Genomic DNA, 15,303 nt, shown 5'->3' on the forward strand with positions numbered 1-15,303 from the left:
AAATCTTTACTTTACCGAACCGTAAGTGTCAGGACAATAAGTATAAATTTTACACATTTTCTATGATAACAAAAAAAAAAAATAAATAAAATAGAATAACGAAGAAAAAAAGATTACATCCTTTAAAAGCAATTTTGTTTTCATTCTGACATTTTTATAAATGAAAAAAAAACCATATTTCGTTGTTATAAATAACTATGGTAATTCATATTACATTAATTTATTTATAAAATAATTAATTAATTTAAAAAAAAAACAAAAACAAGAAAAAGATACAAGTAAGCCCAGTGCCATCTGTTGGTCATAGATTTTAATAAGTGTGCGAAACATTTGAATATAACTTAAAATTTGATTAACAAATATCTGTTTTTTCTTCGGTGATGGAGTTTTTAGCTTTTTAACGTTTTCCTCTATCGTTTTTAAAAGCTCTTCGTGCTCGTTTACTTTTACTTGGTTCAGGGTGTTCTTCTTTCGTTTATTCGTTCATTCGTTCGTTGGAAAAAAAAAAATGGAGTGGTGGTGGGAAGTTGAACTATCCAAGTTGGTCGAACAGAGGAGGCCTTGTGCCCGAGTAAATCACCGTGGATTTAAGTGGATTCTGCAAACTCTCCTCCACCTTCTTCTTCTTCTTCTTCTTCTTCTTCTTCTTCTTCTTCTTCTATTTTTCCTCTTCCATCTTTACTAACCCTTTTCCTTCAACCTCATTCTCTCTGTCCCTATTTCATTCTATTTTCTTTTATTTTTTTATTTCTTTCTTTCTCATTTTATTATCTCTGCATCGACTACAATGTGTCCTTTTTGATACACCCCTTTCGTAAGAAATAATTTATACACCCTGTATAATAAATTTGTCAATTATCCTTTTATTTTTGTTCCCCCCCCCCCACCCATTGAAAATAAATCTGTCAACGTTTCTATTTTTTATTTGCATTTTCCTTTGTAATAACGTTAATACACTTATTGTTTTTATTATTATTATTATTATTATTATTATTATTGTTATTATTATTTGATTATTTTTCAATGAATTTTTTATTCTTCTTTCGCATCACTTTTTAATATTCTTCTTTGTTTTTTATTTTTTGTTTCTTTTTGTTTGTTTGTCTTTTTTGGTTTTCTTTTTAAGGTACACTTCGTGTACTCCAAAATTATTTAGGTTAGGTTAATCTAGCGAGTTCTTTTTACTTCTTTTTCTTTTACCCTTTTTATAAAAATAAAATGAGCTCTTTAAATCTTTTCTAAAATCATTTTCTTTTGTATTTAAAATTTGACTTGCTTCCTGATCGGGGATTAGGGAAATGTGTGATCTCGGATTTGCCGAGATTTATCGTTGGATTTTCGGCTTGTTGATTTGAAGTCAAAAAAGGGCGAATTGGAATTTAACGGGCGTGAGAGAAGAAGAAGAGAGAGAGAGAGAGAGAGAGAGAGAGAGAAGGGGCTACATCGTTAAAAGGTTTTACGTTTATTTATTTTAACTAGTAGTTCCTAGTAGTTTGTGGTATTTAATGAAATAATAATTCGTTGCATCGTAAAAGCATAGAAAAAGTTAATTGTTAGAATATTTTTCTTCTGTTTGTGGCGAACGTATAAAAAGTGACGATTTTGTTCTAAGATTTTTATTTTTATTTTGATGGGATAGTAGATTGTCTCGTCTTTTGGTCTGTCTTTAGAAAACTGGGAAAATCGTTTACGATGAAAAAGAAGTCGAGAAAGAAAGCTTCTTCTCAATGGGTCCCCATCTGCAGAGTTCTCATGAAAGTCATGTGCCGGAAGGTGGTGCATTGCGAACGCGAACTTTCAATTTGCGGCTTCTTCTTCTTCTTCTTCTTCTTATACTTTCTATTTTCTTCTTTTTAGTCTTTCCTTGCCAAATTTTTCATTTTTTTTACCCCAATCCCTTCTAAACTACCCCCCACCCCACTCCCTTTACTAAATATTCTTATCCAAGTCATATAGACTTTTTCACTTTTTTTATTTTCAAACATATAAATCCAATTGTTGAAATTATTTTATTTTAAGAAGTTTTTTTCTTCATTTTTTTTTTATATTAAATTTAATAAATAAAGGAACAAATATTAGTAAAAAAAAAAAGAATGAACTCACATAAGCAAAGTTGTAAAATTGCGATGAAAAGGGCTGCAAGTTCCCGTGCTGCCATGAGAATAAACCAGTTTGTTGATAAATCTTCGGGATAGTTGGTCGATTATCTGAAAAATAATAAATAAATCAAATTTTTAATGATAATTATTAATTTAATTTATTTTCAATAAAATAATAACGTTTTACTTTTGTTATATAATTATTTTATTATTAAATAAATATTTAATATTTCAATGTAAATATAATGAAGATAATCATGATTATAATTTCATTCAGATTTATTCGATCAATGAATTGAAATATTATAAAAATGATGAATAATCATTTAATTTGTTTATTATTATTTATCATTATAAAATATGATTAGAATGAAAATGTATAATTTGTTGGATTATTTGAAACATATATATATATATATATATATATATATATATCTATATTTATCCATCGAATATTAAGTTTATCACATTTAAAAGCAAATAGGCCAACACACCAGGTATTGTATTTGGAAACGAAGTTTAAACTTTAGTCATCCATCAGAATTAGCGTGTGCAAGTAAACTTTCTTCCCTTTTCATATAAGACGTTAGAAGATAGTACTCCTCGATTCGTAATTTCGTTAGCTGTGTGTTTCATGAGATTTATTTATAATACAATTAGAGTTAAATACAAAATAGATGAGACTGTGAACGTTAATACTTACACGGATATTATTAGAAATTGAAATTACTTTTGCTAACAGTTATATCTTATATATAACAATTACAATTTTAATTATATTTATTATTATCAAATCAATAATCATTTTATCATAATCACAACTAATTATTTATATATAGTTTTTCCTTGTATATCATTTATCTTATTATTTTTTAATGATTTTATTTTATATCAATGTATATTTAATTAAATGATTAATTTTTTTTCTTCTTATTTCTTTTGAAATTTTTTTTACTTAATTAAATATATAATTATAATATATAAAATTATAAATTATATATAATATTATATATAATTTATATTAAATGTATAAAATATTAATTAATTATATAAATTTATATATTTGTATAATTTAAATTTTTCTTTAAGATTTTTTAAATTTATATTTTACAATTTTTCATATATATATATATATATATATATAATAAAAATAATTAAATTAAAAAATGATAAAAATTTATATGTTTTTATATTATTAATTTATATTATTTTATTATTTAATATATTATATATATATATATTATTTATTTTATTAATTTTATTTATTTCGTAGACTAATCGAACCTAATTATTTATCTTTCAATTATTTTAATGTATTTATAATTAATTAATTAATTCGCCTTTTTTCTTTTGAAATTGCTTTTACTTCAATATATATAGAATTTATTTTATTTGATTTTATTTACTTCGTAAAATCGAAAGAATAGGGGGTAGTTCGTAAAAAGTAACTTTTAAACGCTTGCATTCTTCTTGATAAACTTGAAACTTCATTCATCGTTCAACTTTTCGCGAATTCTTTTATTTATTTTTGTTTTTATTTATTTATTCTTTTTTTTAATTCGATAACTCGCAAAATGAATCGAACCAATGGAAAATCAACCGTAGACATTGATTCTTGTAGTTTAGTAAATTGGTATGAGTGTACAATGAATGGATCCCTATCGATCAGTTTCTCAACAAATTTTCCAATGAGATTTAACAAGCGACGAACAATTTACAAAAGCTTTTTCATTTTTATTTAACTTTTTATTTTTTCTTATTTCTTCTTAGTTTCACAGTCAATGCAATTAAATGAAATTACGTTTGACGGATTAAAAACAAAAAGTTTTCACTTTAAAAGACGAGAAACAATACATTTTTTTTTCAACAATTATAACAATATTTAATGTTAATAATTAAATTGTTAATTATTTCACCACTTGAAAAACAATTGTTCGTTCAATCGTGAAATAAAAAGCAAAGGGTGGCTTGGTATAGAAAACCAAACAAGAAATAAATTTTTACAAAGTCCAATTATATAATTGAGAAAGTTTGAAACGATTCGTTTGGAATTTATTAAGAACACTTCAACCTATCCCTTTCCCCCTTTACCCTTATTTTCGATTGGAGAACCTACAGAAACTTTATTTTATTATTTTTATTAAAAAAAAAAAAAAAAAAAAAAAGATTTCAACCCACTTCGAGAATGTAGTAGTATAGGTTATTCGTATATAACTCGAGGTTACTTAAAATATAAAGTTCGAGAGTACTTATTACGATTGAGAAAGTAATAATAAAAAATAAAATAAAATAAAATAAGAATAGGAAAGTAAAAAAAAAAAAATAATTGAACAATTAAAAAAGCTGTGGAAAGAAAAGTAGTCAATGTTGAACGGTTAAGAAAATGGGTTGTGAATTAAGGGAAGGGAGTTGGTAACTAAAGGGGAAGAACCTCCTACATCCGGAGTAATTAATGACACCCTTGCCCACCCCCATAGTTATCCTATCACCGATTAAAATGAGTTCTCAGGGGTTGAAACCGGTAGCTCGTTATTTCGACGCCGTTAGAAATCGCAAAGCATCAGAATCATCATCATCATCATCATCATCATCTACTTCGTCTTCTTCTTCATCTTCTTCATCTTCGTAGTTTTCTTCTTATTCCTGCCAGTTATATCCACCACACTATCCATTTTCAAGCAACCACCCTCAAGCCAACCCCAATCCCAACCCCAACCCCCAACACTCTACCAATTCACCACACCTTTTTCTTAGATTCTTCTAGGTGGTCTTAACGAACCTTTGCTGCTGGGCATGAACAATGAAGCGTAAAATGCAATTAAGCATTTAACGATGGCCCACGAGGACGAATGCATTTCATACCAACCCCTCTTACCTACCCCCCACACCCAGTTTATCTCTTACCTATCTTTTCAGATTATTTATTGTTCACCGATAATACTTCTTCTTCTTCTTCTTCTTCTTGGTAAATTTCTTTTTGTTTTTTGTTAGGATGAATTTAATATTCGTGATAATAGATAAGATCGTTTCATTAATTTTTTGAAGAAGCAAGAAAGTTTGTTATTGATTTTATATGATTGATTAATACAAGATAATTATTGAAAATAATTTTTATTCAACAATATAATAACACAATGTTGCACTCGCATACTGCTAGATTTTTATTACATTAATGTTATTTATAAAATAATTAATTAATTTAAAAACAACAAGACAAAGATATAATTAAGTCCAGTGCCATCTGTTGGTCATAGATTTGGATGAATGTTCGAAACATTTGAACAAAACCTAACCTTTATTTTGGCTCACATGAGCCACAATAACGCGTGGCTGGTCACAGGCTAGTATTATTATAAATAATAATCCAATGATAACTAAAAATTTATTGAAATTTTATCCTAAAAACTAATCCGTATTACAAATAAAAGAAAAATAAAAAAGAACGACGAGAAAATAAGAGAAAGATCGAGTTTTCTCTTCGACAGGATTCGGTGTCGTTCACCTACTTTACCATTCGATTCGACTTTCCGACTTTTCCAAGGTTGAAGATAAGAGTCCAAGAGTGATAGAAAGAAAAATAAAAAAGAAAAATAACGAAAAGATAGATAGATAGATAGATAGATAGATAGATAGATAGATAGATACGTAGGGTAGATAAAAAAAAAGGGTGGAAGAAAAGAATAAGAGAAAAATGGAAAAGTGAAAAAGCAACGATAGAAAAAGCACACCCCTTCCTCAACAAACCCCCACAAACCTCAACCCCTTCAATCCCAGAGATGAAATCGAAGCCACGCAGGGAGAAACGAAAAGGAATAAGAATAAGGAATGGAACCGAACGTGAATCGATAGATCCCCCTCTGTTAGATGATAGAAAGAGTGAGAGAGAGAGATTGATTCATGGTAAAAAAAAGAGGCCATGGTGTGTGCGGTAAGTGGGCTATTTTTCAATGAACCAACTGCCGGATGTATTCCCATGAGGAAAATGGAATTTTGAGCGGTTCGTAGTCGTATGTGTTATACCTACACGAGAAGGATCAGGTGGGGGGTTTGGGTGAAAAGAGGTGGTGGTGAAGGTTAGAAGAGAAAGAGAGGAGAAAGGTATAGGTTCAAAGTATCAAAGGGTGGATGAACGAGGAAAAGAAGGTGGGTGGTTGAAGGGTTAGTTTCGAATTGAACTACGCAGTTACGTTTCAAAAGACACCCCCAACGATTACCTTTCGCGATATACGTGTCCTTGATCTTCCTTGATTTCTTTTTATACCAATGGATATTATTATACTGGGTGATATTTATCAAATGGATCAATAATAAAATGATCTATTAATTATAATATATAAACTATATTCAATAATTTATATATTATAATAATAAATTATATTCTAGTAACTTATTTAAAACATTTCACTTATCTAATATATATATCCATTTACGTATATGTTTATATAAGTGTGTAAATGTGTAGAAAACTAGGTATATATGCATTGATGTGGGATCAAGTTTAAGGGTGGGTTTACCTTCGTGTCTTTTGAAGATTCCAGAGAGAGAGAGAGAGAGAGAGAGAGAGAGAGAGAGAGAGATGAGGAGTGGAAAGATGAGGGGGAGAAGTGTTGGATAAATCTTGGCAGAAAGAGAGAGGGAGAGTAAGTTATGACCTTTCTACCTTTAACCATCATCCTTCCTTCATCTTCTTCCTCTTTTTCGTGGACCTTCTCTCTCTCTCTCTCTCTTCCTCTCTCTCACTTTCTCTTTCTCTTTCTATCTTTTGGTTTCCTCTCTCTTACTTTTTGGCCACGATCTTCTACGTTTGTATGAATGTATGCATGAGATACGAACTTTATGCTTTATGCATTGGACGCAGCAGTGATAAGGACTGCCATAGTAGCAACGAGACTCTTCTGCAACTGCATTTCTCCTTCTTCTTCTTCTTCTACTACTTATTTTTCTTATTTTATTTCTTCTGTTTCTTCTTCTTATTTTTTTTATCTTTTTCTATTTTCTTCTCATCTTTCTTCGTCTCTCGTCAGAAATCATCTTCGTGTAATTCGTGTTGTTCCTGTTCGTTCGACTACTTTTTTCTATTTCTTGTCTTCTTTTTATTTTCACGGATTTTTGGTTTTATCTTTTCCCCTATCACAATTTTTTATTATTTATTATTATACTGTTTAATTAATCGTCAAATTATCTTCACTTAAATTATGTTAAATACTTTAATCCTATATATATATATATATACATATTAAATAAGTTTGAAATAGATTACATAAATTCAAAAAAAAAAAAAAAAGTAAAACAATTACCAAAAGTAATTTTATTAAATAATTATAAATACAAATCACTCCCCCCGCCCCTATTCTAAAGGACTTTTCCCTTGAAAAAAAAAATAAACAAAGGGAATTTAATTCTATTGAAATTAAATCCAACTATATGTTCTAACATTTTATTGCTTCAAGTATTTCTCACATTCCTACGAAAAAAAAAAAAAACAAAAAAATCAAAAAAAAAAAACCAGAGACAGATAAATATGCTTTTAGATAAAAAGAGATGCAAATCTTTCGAGTTAGCAACATCCCCCTTGTGATACTACTACTCCACAGGGTAAAACGATTGGACGAGTTGAATGGGATGGGGTGAGATAGGGTGAAAGGGGTGTAGGGGTTTGTTGAGACGGCAATTACGTAAACCGCGTCACCTTGCGGCAAGTAATAACTGTCTCCTTTTGAAATGTAGAGACAGTTAATTTAACACTTTAATCGCCGTCCGCGACACGAATGGATGAATTGCTGTCAGGTTACGAGAAAACCAACCCCCTTGAAGCAACCTGGGGTAGGGTAGAACAGTAAGAGTGGGAGGGGGAAATTTCCCATCAAAATGAACTCAAACCAAGAAGAAGAAGAAGAAGAACAAGATGATAAGGTGAAGTAGTGGGTTGAGAATGATGGAAATGAAATAAACGAAGAGAAGAAACAAAAAAAAAACAAAAGAATAAAACAAAACAGTTGAATGGTGAAGAAACTTTTAATTGTGTATAAATATTTAATATTTTTATTATATTTTTTTTATTTGTTAATTCTTTGTTACAAATTGTAGTCTGAAACAAATCTAATTTGTAATAGTATTGGTTGTCGCGCATTGTTTACGAGTAAAATAAATTAATTGTTTGAATTATTAGTCTTCTTGAGAATTACTTAGGAAAGGGGTGGCAATGGTGGTGGTGGTTGTTTGATAGAAAAAGTTTTGAAATTTATTATACTGTAATTTTAAAAAATAAATCTAACATAAGGAGTTTTTCATCGTATGATCAATTGTTTTAACATTAGGTTTAGTATACATATATCAATTTTTGGGGGGAATCGTTAAAAATTTTGCAACATTTTTCTTCGTTATTTGTAATTTTATTTTCTTTTTTTCTTTCCAACAACTTTTCAAAAGAATAAAATGTCTTATACAAGACAATACATATATATGTATATATGTTGGTCGTACAATGTACGGGGTAAAATGTATTACGGTTATTATTGTTTAAATAAAGTATATCTCGCGGGATTGTTATAGTTGAGCGATGGTTTTACCCACTACAAGTAATCCGTTTACGTTATTTTCTAGCGAGTATTCTTTTTGATCCTTTTCTAGTATCCTTTTTCTTTTTTTATTTTTTATTTATTTCTCTCGTTCATCTCGCGAAATACGGTTGAACGAACGCTATGCTGTTATCATCGTAATTTCAAATATCAATCCACATATTCTGTTTATATACAGGGTGATTTACCAGCTCTTGCCACTAAATTGTTCCTAGTAGCAGAAAAGTGGATAAGAAAAATAGTTGCATGAAAAATTCAGGACTACAATATGAAATTAGTATATTTTTTTGCTAGGTTGAGACATTTTCGAGATTTATCGGTCAATTTTGTTTTTTTAAATACAATGTTATATTTTATTACTTATTTTTGGATAGCGGCTGTCAAGACGAATCCAATGATATGCAACATTAATATTTTTGAAGATCAACGAAAGTGTAAACTGGCAAACAAGCTCGCTTCAATACAGTTCTTCCACGTCATGGTCGTGTCGTGGTCGTGTCGTGGTCGTGTCAGGGTTATGTCAAGTTTTCGTCATCCTTTAGTTTCGACAACGAACGGAACAGATATTTTCCGAATAGTTTTTATTGGTCATTGTCAGGTTTTATATTTAATGTTGCAAATCATTCGATTCGTCTTGACAGATGGGCGCCGTATCAGCGCCACTCGAGTTGTCACTCAAATCTGCCGGGCGCTAGTGCAAAGGGTTAAAATATCTTATCCACTTTTCTACAACTATCATATTTTTGGAACCATTTACGTGACAAGTGTTGCTGAATTACCCTGTATACATATATGTATAGATTTTTGTACATAAACGTGTAATGTCTCTTCTGAAACATCATGTAATATAATGTTGGCACTTACTTTGAAATACGTCGGTGGATTATTATCATTATTATCGTTACAAAAGTGATTTCAATGAGGGATGGTAGGAGGTAATTATCCTAAAAGTACGTTGAAACGTTTCCAGAAGCTAGAAACAATTGCAATTATTATTACGATGAATGAAAATCGGTTAGGGTCTCTCACTTATCGTTTCGAAAATAACGAATATGAGAGATTATAGAAAATTTTAGGTAACATAATCGATGTTCTTCTATTTTACTCTACTCTTTCTCGTTTAAGTTAATTAGTATAATTTTTATTGTAATATTTCCATTAATCTTTTATAAAAATTTAACCACAAATAATAATAATAATAATAATAATACTTTGAGAGTAATGATTTCACTAAACGAAACATTCGATGAAACTAATATAAATTGGAAAGTGGGGTTTGGGGGATGAAAAAAAAATTATTATGAAAAGATTTTTATTCGGGAAATGAGCTAAAAGGTTTCAGTATGAAAAAATGAATGAATGAATGAATGAATAAATGAATGGATGAAAGAATGAATGAATGAAAATGGTAAGAAAGGAATAAATGTAAAGAAAAGTTCTTTGCACGAATCAAGGTAAGGTAAATGCTACATTTTCTTTCTTTCTTTTTTTCTTTCTTTCTTTATTTATTTCTTTATTTCTTTTACTTTTTTTCCTTTCGTTTTATTACTTTCATTTGACTGATATCATGAATGTCGTTGTCGAGAAGGAAGAAGAACCTTTTTCAAAGAGTACATCTGTGTGTTTGATATGTATGATGTCTTGACATACTAAAGTCAACTTTGTTAAGTCGATCTTTGACGGTTGTACTTTTTTTCAAGCATCTTTGCGAAAAGAAAATATAAAAAATAAAATAAATAATAAATAACAATCGTAATAGTTAGATGTGTATTTTAAAATCATAAAAAAAAAGAAAAAAAAACTATTATACCATTATAGTTTTTAAAAGTGAATTATGTATCGCAATTTTTAAATAATTTTATTAAGATTTGTAGTTTGCTAAAGGAAATAAATAGAAATAAATAATTTTAATTATATACAAAAAAGAAGTATTATTTATTAAAATAATAAAAAAGAAAATAAATAATTGAATCTGTGAAACAAAAAAAATGTTGAAAAAGAGAAACGATATAAGTTAAAGAAAGAAAGTAAAAAAAAAAAAATAAAATAAAATAAAAATATAAAAAGTTGAAAAAGAGAAAATGTCGAAGTATAAATCGAATAGAATTTTTAAGTGAATTTGTGTATGTATGTGTGTGTGTGTGTATCGTAAAAGTCGATTAATTTGACGTTAGTTAAGCGAAAAGTTTTTTTTTTTTCGAAGAAGAAGAAGAAGAAGAAGAAGTAGACGATAAGAAGGCGACATTGGATTCGATAGAAGAAACCTCTTCACTAACGTAGAAACTTCTTTAAAAAGGAAGGAAAACTTTTCGAAATATAGTCCATGACATTTTGAAATTCATACGAATTTCCGAATCATATGTAGGTAATAATACGTACCACTACTAACATTTCTAACATATATATACTATACACCTATCTGGTAGTCTGGAAATGGTTGGTAAAAAGTTTTACGCACGATATATGCACTTTCTACGATCTATTCTAACTCATTCGAAATTACGCTGGCAAACTTCTACTACGAAGAATAAGAAAATTCCAACCTCTATTTGCTTACTCATACATATATCTATCTATATATATATCTATATATATGTATAGATATTCTGCAGGTTATACACTTCAAAGTTAGAACTTATTATATGAGCCGTTTATTTTAAAAGTAACCTAATTCCATTTTCCCAAAAAAACAAAATCGAGTTAGTTATCATAATAGTTACATTTTTACATAATCCTTTCATTCTGAAAAGTAATTTGTTAGAAATATATATATAAAATCGTTAAGATTTTGTAACACGAAAAAATGTCTTAAAGTGATGAAAAAGTTTATTTCAAAAGTGGCTGGAATTCATTTGTTAATTATTATTTTACAGTTATACGTGGTTATTTGAAATGATAGAGATTCTGGAGAGGTAGAAATTGTCATAACAAGAATAATTTACTGTTTGTAGGAAAATTTAAACCACGAAGAGACATCACTGCGCATGAGTGATAAAATAATTACATTCGAATAAAAAGAATGTTAAAATCGGAGCGTTGTAATATTGAGTTTTCTTTATTAGAATTATAATTACCGTTGCACACATGATCAACATAAAAACAAGCCATATAAACAACTTTCTAATCAATGTTTTGTTTTAAAGAACAACGGCTTAGTCTGTAAGTGAATTTCGAAGAGGAAGGTACTCCGAAAGTATATTCCGTACTTTTGAATATTAATCGATACTTCTATTGATTAATTAATAATTATTTTATTATTCTAATACATCCTTCTTATATTACAGCATAATTTAACACTCGAAGTCATCACTGCTCATGAACAATAAAATATTTACTTTAGAATAAATAAAATAATAAAATTTGTACGTTATAATATTGAATTTTCTTTATTAGAATTTTAATTACCGTTGCACACATGATAAACATATATGAAGTCATATAAACAACTTTCTAATCAATGTTTTGTTTTAAAGAACAACGGCTTAGTCTGTAAGTGAATTTCAAAGAGGAAGGTACTCCGAAAGTATATTCCGTACTTTTAAATATTAATCGATACTTCTATTGATTAATTAATAATTATTTTATTATTCTAATACATCCTTCTTATATTACAGCATAATTTAACAGTCGAAGTCATCACTGCTCATGAACAATAAAATATTTACTTTAGAATAAATAAAATAACAAAATTTGTACGTTATAGTATTAAATTTTCTTTATTAGAATTATTATTACCGTTGCAGAATTAATCAACATAAGAAAAATCATAAACAACTTTCTAATCAAAGTTTTGTTTTAGAGAATACCAGCTCAGTCTGTAAGTGAATTTCGAAGAGGAAGGTACTCCAATAATATATCTCGTACTTTTAAACAATAGTCGACACTTCTATCGATTAATTAACAATTATTTTATTACTCTAATACACTTTACTTATATTACAGGACAATTAAACCCTTGAAGTCATCACTGCGCAGAAGCAATAAAATAATTACATTAGTATGAATGAAATAATAAAATCTGAACGTTATAATATTGAATTTTCTTTATTAGAATTTTAATTTGTGTTGCAGAAATAATCAACATAAGAAAAATCATAAACAACTTTCTAAATAATGTTTTGTTTTAGAGAACAATAACTCAGTCTATAAGTGAATTTCGAAGAGGAAGGTACTCCAATAATACATCTCGTACTTTTAAACAATAATCGACACTTCTATCGATTAATTAACAATTATTTTATTACTCTAATACACTCTACTTATATTACAGGACAATTAAACCCTTGAAGTCATCACTGCGCAGAAGCAATAAAATAATTACATTAGTATGAATGAAATAATAAAATCTGAACGTTATAATATTGAATTTTCTTTATTAGAATTTTAATTACCGTTGCAGAAATAATCAACATAAGAAAAATCATAAACAACTTTCTAAATAATGTTTTGTTTTAGAGAACAACAACTCAGTCTATAAGTAAATTTCGAAGAGGAAGGTACTCCAATAATATATCTCGTACTTTTAAACAATAATCGACACTTCTATCGATTAATTAACAATTATTTTATTACTCTAATACACTCTACTTATATTACAGGACAATTAAACCCTTGAAGTCATCACTGCGCAGAAGCAATAAAATAATTACGTTAGTATGAATGAAATAATAAAATCTGAACGTTATAATATTGAATTTTCTTTATTAGAATTTTAATTACCGTTGCAGAAATAATCAACATAAGAAAAATCATAAACAACTTTCTAATCAAAGTTTTGTTTTAGAGAACAATGGGTCAGTCCATAAGTAAATTTCGAAGAGGAAGGTACTCCAATAATATATCTCGTACTTTTAAACAATAATCGACACTTCTATCGATTAATTAATAATTATTTTATTATTCCAATACATTCGTCTTATATTACAGCATAATTTAACACTCGAAGTCATCACTGCTCATGAACAATAAAATACTTTCTTTAGAATAAATAAAATAATAAAATCTGAACGTTATAATATTGAATTTTCTTTATTAGAATTTTAATTACCGTTGCAGAATTAATCAACATAAGAAAAATCATAAACAACTTTCTAATCAAAGTTTTGTTTTAGAGAATAACAGCTCAGTCTATTAGTGTATTTCGAAGAGGAAGGTACTCCGAAAATATATTCCGTACTTTTAAATAATAAGTGATACTTCTATCGATTAATTAACAATTATTTTAATATTCTAATACACTCTACTTATATTACAGCATAATTTACACTCGTAGTCATCACTGCGCATGAACAATAAATTAATTACATTAGAATGAAAAGAATGTTAAAATTTAAACGTTATAATCTTGAATTTTTTTTATTAGAATTTTAATTACCGTTGCAGAAATAATCAACATAAGAAAAATCATAAACAACTCTCTAATCAAAGTTTTGTTTTAGAGAACAATGGGTCAGTCCATAAGTAAATTTCGAAGAGGAAGGTACTCCGAAAGTATATTCGTACTTTTAAATAATAATCGATACTTCTATTGATTAATTAATAATTATTTTATTATTCTAATACATTCTTCTTATATTACAGCATTATTTAACACTCGAAGTCATCACTGCTCATGAACAATAAAATACTTACTTTAGAATAAATAAAATAATAAAATCTGTACGTTATAATATTGAATTTTCTTTATTAGTATTATTATTACCGTTGCAGAAATAATCAACATAAGAAAAATCATAAACAACTTTCTAATCAAAGTTTTGTTTTAGAGAACAATAACTCAGTCTATAAGTGAATTTCGAAGAGGAAGGTACTCCAATAATATATCTCGTACTTTTAAACAATAATCGACACTTCTATGGATTAATTAACAATTATTTTTATACTCTAATACACTCTACTTGTATTACAGCACAATTTAATCCACGAAGAGTCATCACTGGGTGGTGCGATAAAATATTTACTTTAGAATAAATAAAATAATAAAATCTGTACGTTATAATATTGAATTTTCTTTATTAGAATTATTATTACCGTTGCAGAAATAATCAACATAAGAAAAATCATAAACAACTTTCTAATCAAAATTTTGTTTTAGAGAACAATGGGTCAGTCCATAAGTGAATTTCGAAGAGGAACGTACTCCGAAAATATATTCCGTACTTTCAAACAATAATCGATACTTCTATCGAATATTTAACTATTATTTTAATATTCTAATACACTTTAATTATTTTTCAGATTGTTTCAACGCATATACATTAATTTAAACGTTACATACCTATTAACATACTTTGAATAGAAAATAATTTTAATATGAATTTATTTTTTCAATTTATCAGATAACTGTCTTCAACTTGATTGCGTTCCTAGATCGGAAGGTAATATAATATACTCCAATTACTTACATTGCAAATAAAATTGTATTAATATTCATTAAAAATTTCTGTTTCAGAAGTGGTTTAATGGGTAGCGGGTAAATTTTTTGTTCGTAAAGGGTGGTACCATTTACAAATAAAGAATTTACTTCAGGGATGCGACCCTGCCCACGCGAGCCATGATTCTATCTTACTCCCAAGGATAGAATCATGTTCATTTAACTTTTAAGCTGGAGCTACCGTCTTTGTTTC

The 15,303-nt window shown here is 28.0% G+C and overlaps 1 protein-coding gene across 6 annotated transcripts in view; it reads right to left on the minus strand.

Annotated features, from left to right (window-relative positions):
• DIP-lambda (Dpr-interacting protein lambda) overlaps positions 1-15,303 on the minus strand; it is a 158,719-nt gene that overhangs the window by 21,053 nt on the left and 122,363 nt on the right. For all 6 annotated transcript variants that reach the window (XM_089175633.1, XM_015320304.2, XM_015320303.2 and 3 more), the window contains one exon: positions 2,104-2,207. In XM_089175633.1, coding sequence (XP_089031759.1) covers positions 2,104-2,158 — 55 coding nt within the window. In that variant the 5' untranslated portion in view covers positions 2,159-2,207. The remainder of the gene's footprint in view (positions 1-2,103; positions 2,208-15,303) is intronic.

This window comes from Polistes dominula, unplaced genomic scaffold, assembly GCF_049000335.1.
Source record: "Polistes dominula isolate Pdom_NZ unplaced genomic scaffold, Pdom_raw_medaka contig_17, whole genome shotgun sequence".
Lineage (NCBI taxonomy): Eukaryota > Metazoa > Arthropoda > Insecta > Hymenoptera > Vespidae > Polistes > Polistes dominula.